Raw genomic sequence first — 2,915 nt, forward strand, 5'->3', positions numbered from 1 at the left:
CCCCCGGGGCCCTGACACTGAGGAGCTTTTTAACCACCTCGGCGATCTCGTCCCCAGAGATCGGAGAGCCCAACCCAAAGTCCCCAGGCTCAGCTTCCTCAACAGAAGGCATGTTGGTGGGATTGAGGAGGTCTTCAAAGTATTCCACCCACCGGCACACAACGTCCCAAGTTGAGGTCAGCAGCACACCATCCCCACTATAAACAGTGTTGGTGCAGCACTGCTTCCCCCTCCTGAGACGCCAGATGGTGGACCAGAATCGCCTCGAAGCCGTGCGGAAGTCTTTCTCCATGGCCTCTCCAAACTCCTCCCATGCCCGGGTTTTTGCCTCAGCGACCACCTGGCCTACGGGATTCCAGAAGCAGCTGATGGGTACCGGCGGGCGAAGCGGCATAAAATAAAAACCAAATTACCAATTTATTGAAATTTTTTGAATACCCCCAACACACAGCTTGTGGACCCCTGGGGGTCCTGGAATTCCAGTTTGAGAACCTCTGGTTTAAATGATCTGTTTCCAATGTAACAGAATCACCTGGGAATTTTATCAACACTTTAGAAGTCATTTAATCTCCWAATTTCCCATCCACAGAGTCAGCGATGAATTAATAATTCAATGAAGTTAAATCTGGATTTAGGTGTCATTATGGACCATTTTKAGCTTAAAGGACAGGGTCATTCGAGAACAGGACTGTGTCTTTTTTCCCAGTCAGACCTCATGTGGATTGTTTGTTTTCATTGAAACCTGACACATGCTTTTGTTTTTTRTTTTTGTTTTTTTCCATGCAGCTGGATCCTCTTCCGAAGGCTGTCCTAGAGCAGAGGCCCAACCCCAACGCTGTCCGCTCTCTGGAGAAAGTTATAGAGACTCACAGTGAGTTCACCCTCAGAAAGACACAGACTCACACACAGAAACAGGACGCAGATGTTTGTTAAAGCCTAAAACAGATAAAACACACAAGCAGAAGGCTGTTCCCAGATGTCAGATAGCCAGTAATAAACTAACAGTCTGATTGCAGGGATTTACAAAACCTAAAAGGGTTTGATTATGTGTTTAACGTCCCACACATTGGTTTTCATGCTCTGCCTCCTTCCTGTCCTGGTTTTCAGGTAAGTACTGGCGCTCGGTACATCGCTACTCGTCTCGACTGGGGCTCTCGCTGCTGGAGGCCAAACGAGGAGACTCTGAGGAGGCTGAGGCCGTCAGCGCCATGGCGTCTTTGTCCGTGGCCAACTCCAATGCCATGGATCAAAGGTGAAGGATTCAGTTTTACTTACTTATTAAAGGTATTAAACGTCCGAGCACCTACCTGTTCAAACGTTTTGTCCTGTCACACCGCTTTGGAATAAACCTTTACACCAAAACATGCAGCCTGCTTTAAAATAGCCTGCTATGTAAAGACTACTATCAAAAGGAAATAAGGTCAGGCCTCTAGAGGAAATAAACAAAATCACAGAAATATTTGGAAATGCATGTAAGAACAAAACGGGCAGGTTTATATCAAAGTTACATCAAGGATTGATGGTTAATGGGAAAACTTCAACCCTTTATGTAAAGAAAAAGTGAGCAAAAGAACTAGAGGAGGAAACAACTGATGACGTGTGGTTCGATATTTGTGAAACCCAACAGAACACAACTAACTCCAGAGTGTGGAGAATTTTCTGTTGTAAAAATATCAGACATTTTATTACACCTAAGATAAAGCGAGGGTCGTTGTCAGTGCAGCAACCATGTTTGAGAGCTAGATGTAGATGTAGATCATTCACATGTCTGTTGGCCATGGATAAAGCTAAAATGTTATTGGGAAGATGTTTTTAAACAGTTGAGAGAAATACTAGGATATAAGCTACCCAAAACAGGTACTGTCACATTTGGGTTATTTATCAGAAAGTAAATATCTGAATAAAGACAGTTACTTGGTTAAAATTTTATTGGCAGCACCCAATCATCATTAAATGTCCATCATTAAATCTGGTTTTATTTGGAAGTAAATAAAAAAAACAACGTTTGAAGTCCGTGCTGTCCAATCCAGTTCAAATGAACACTGAAAGCTCTCACTGTTTTTTACAGAAGCCCTGTGAAAGCATCACAGCTTTGCCAATCTCAGAGAGTTAAAAAAAAAAAAATTCCTGTATCCGCATCGTGATCCGGAACATCACCAAAATTTAATGGTGTTACTTGGGCCAGTACCCACGTGTGGTAAAAATGTCATGAAAATCCGTCCACAAGTTTTTGAGTAATGTCGTCCACAGACTGAACGACAGACACGACCGAAAACATTACCTCGCTGTTGGCAGAGCTAACAAATACCAGGTTTATGTCAGTCCCACCAGTCTTCAGCTGGAAGGAGATAAAGACGTTGTTTTAGCGGTTAGCGTTAGCATCCACTCATTTAATTTATCTGTTTAGCAGTTTAGTGGTTAGTGGAGCTAATGTTTCGGTTAGCTGTGCCCACCACTGTACATCTCCTTCTGAATGATGTTGTTGGACTAAAGGTGGASTGTCTGTGTTTGATTCTGCCAGCAGGTCAGAGGAGGAGGAGCCTATGGAGGAGGAGGCTCCGCTGTAACCGAGGCCGGCGTGAGGGCGTCGCTGCGTTACCATTGACCTCTCCGGAGAAGAGCCTCGACTGACCCCTTCATTTAGTCCCCCCCACTAAACCCCACTCACCTCGTCGGTCACCTTGACTGGCGACCCCTCGGCCTAAAACGAGGGGAGAGGGGGTGGGCTCAGCCTCAGAGTAGGGAGCCAATCGGAAGACAAGAGGACCGAACTGGGAAAAACAAATTTACCGACGTTGCTTGGCAGCACTCGCTCAGAGACAACTGATTTTTTTTTTCTGTCAGTCTTCACACACACACACACACACACACACACACACACACACACACACACACACACACACACACACACACAC

General features: G+C 45.1%; 1 protein-coding gene across 3 annotated transcripts in view; it reads left to right on the top strand.

Annotated features, from left to right (window-relative positions):
• The window catches only part of LOC106525721 (histone deacetylase 4), a 122,311-nt gene extending 119,457 nt beyond the window's left edge, over nucleotides 1-2,854 (top strand). For 2 of the 3 annotated variants that reach the window (XM_014020046.1, XM_014020049.1), the window contains 3 exons: nucleotides 787-871; nucleotides 1,108-1,252; nucleotides 2,522-2,854. In XM_014020046.1, the coding sequence (XP_013875500.1) occupies nucleotides 787-871; nucleotides 1,108-1,252; nucleotides 2,522-2,567 (276 nt within the window). In that variant the 3' untranslated portion in view covers nucleotides 2,568-2,854. The remainder of the gene's footprint in view (nucleotides 1-786; nucleotides 872-1,107; nucleotides 1,253-2,521) is intronic. The other variant, XM_014020047.1, reaches the window with a different exon arrangement.
• The last annotated feature ends 61 nt before the right edge of the window (nucleotides 2,855-2,915 follow it).

This window comes from Austrofundulus limnaeus, unplaced genomic scaffold (genome assembly GCF_001266775.1).
Source record: "Austrofundulus limnaeus strain Quisiro unplaced genomic scaffold, Austrofundulus_limnaeus-1.0 Scaffold238, whole genome shotgun sequence".
In the NCBI taxonomy this organism is placed as follows: Eukaryota; Metazoa; Chordata; class Actinopteri; order Cyprinodontiformes; family Rivulidae; genus Austrofundulus; species Austrofundulus limnaeus.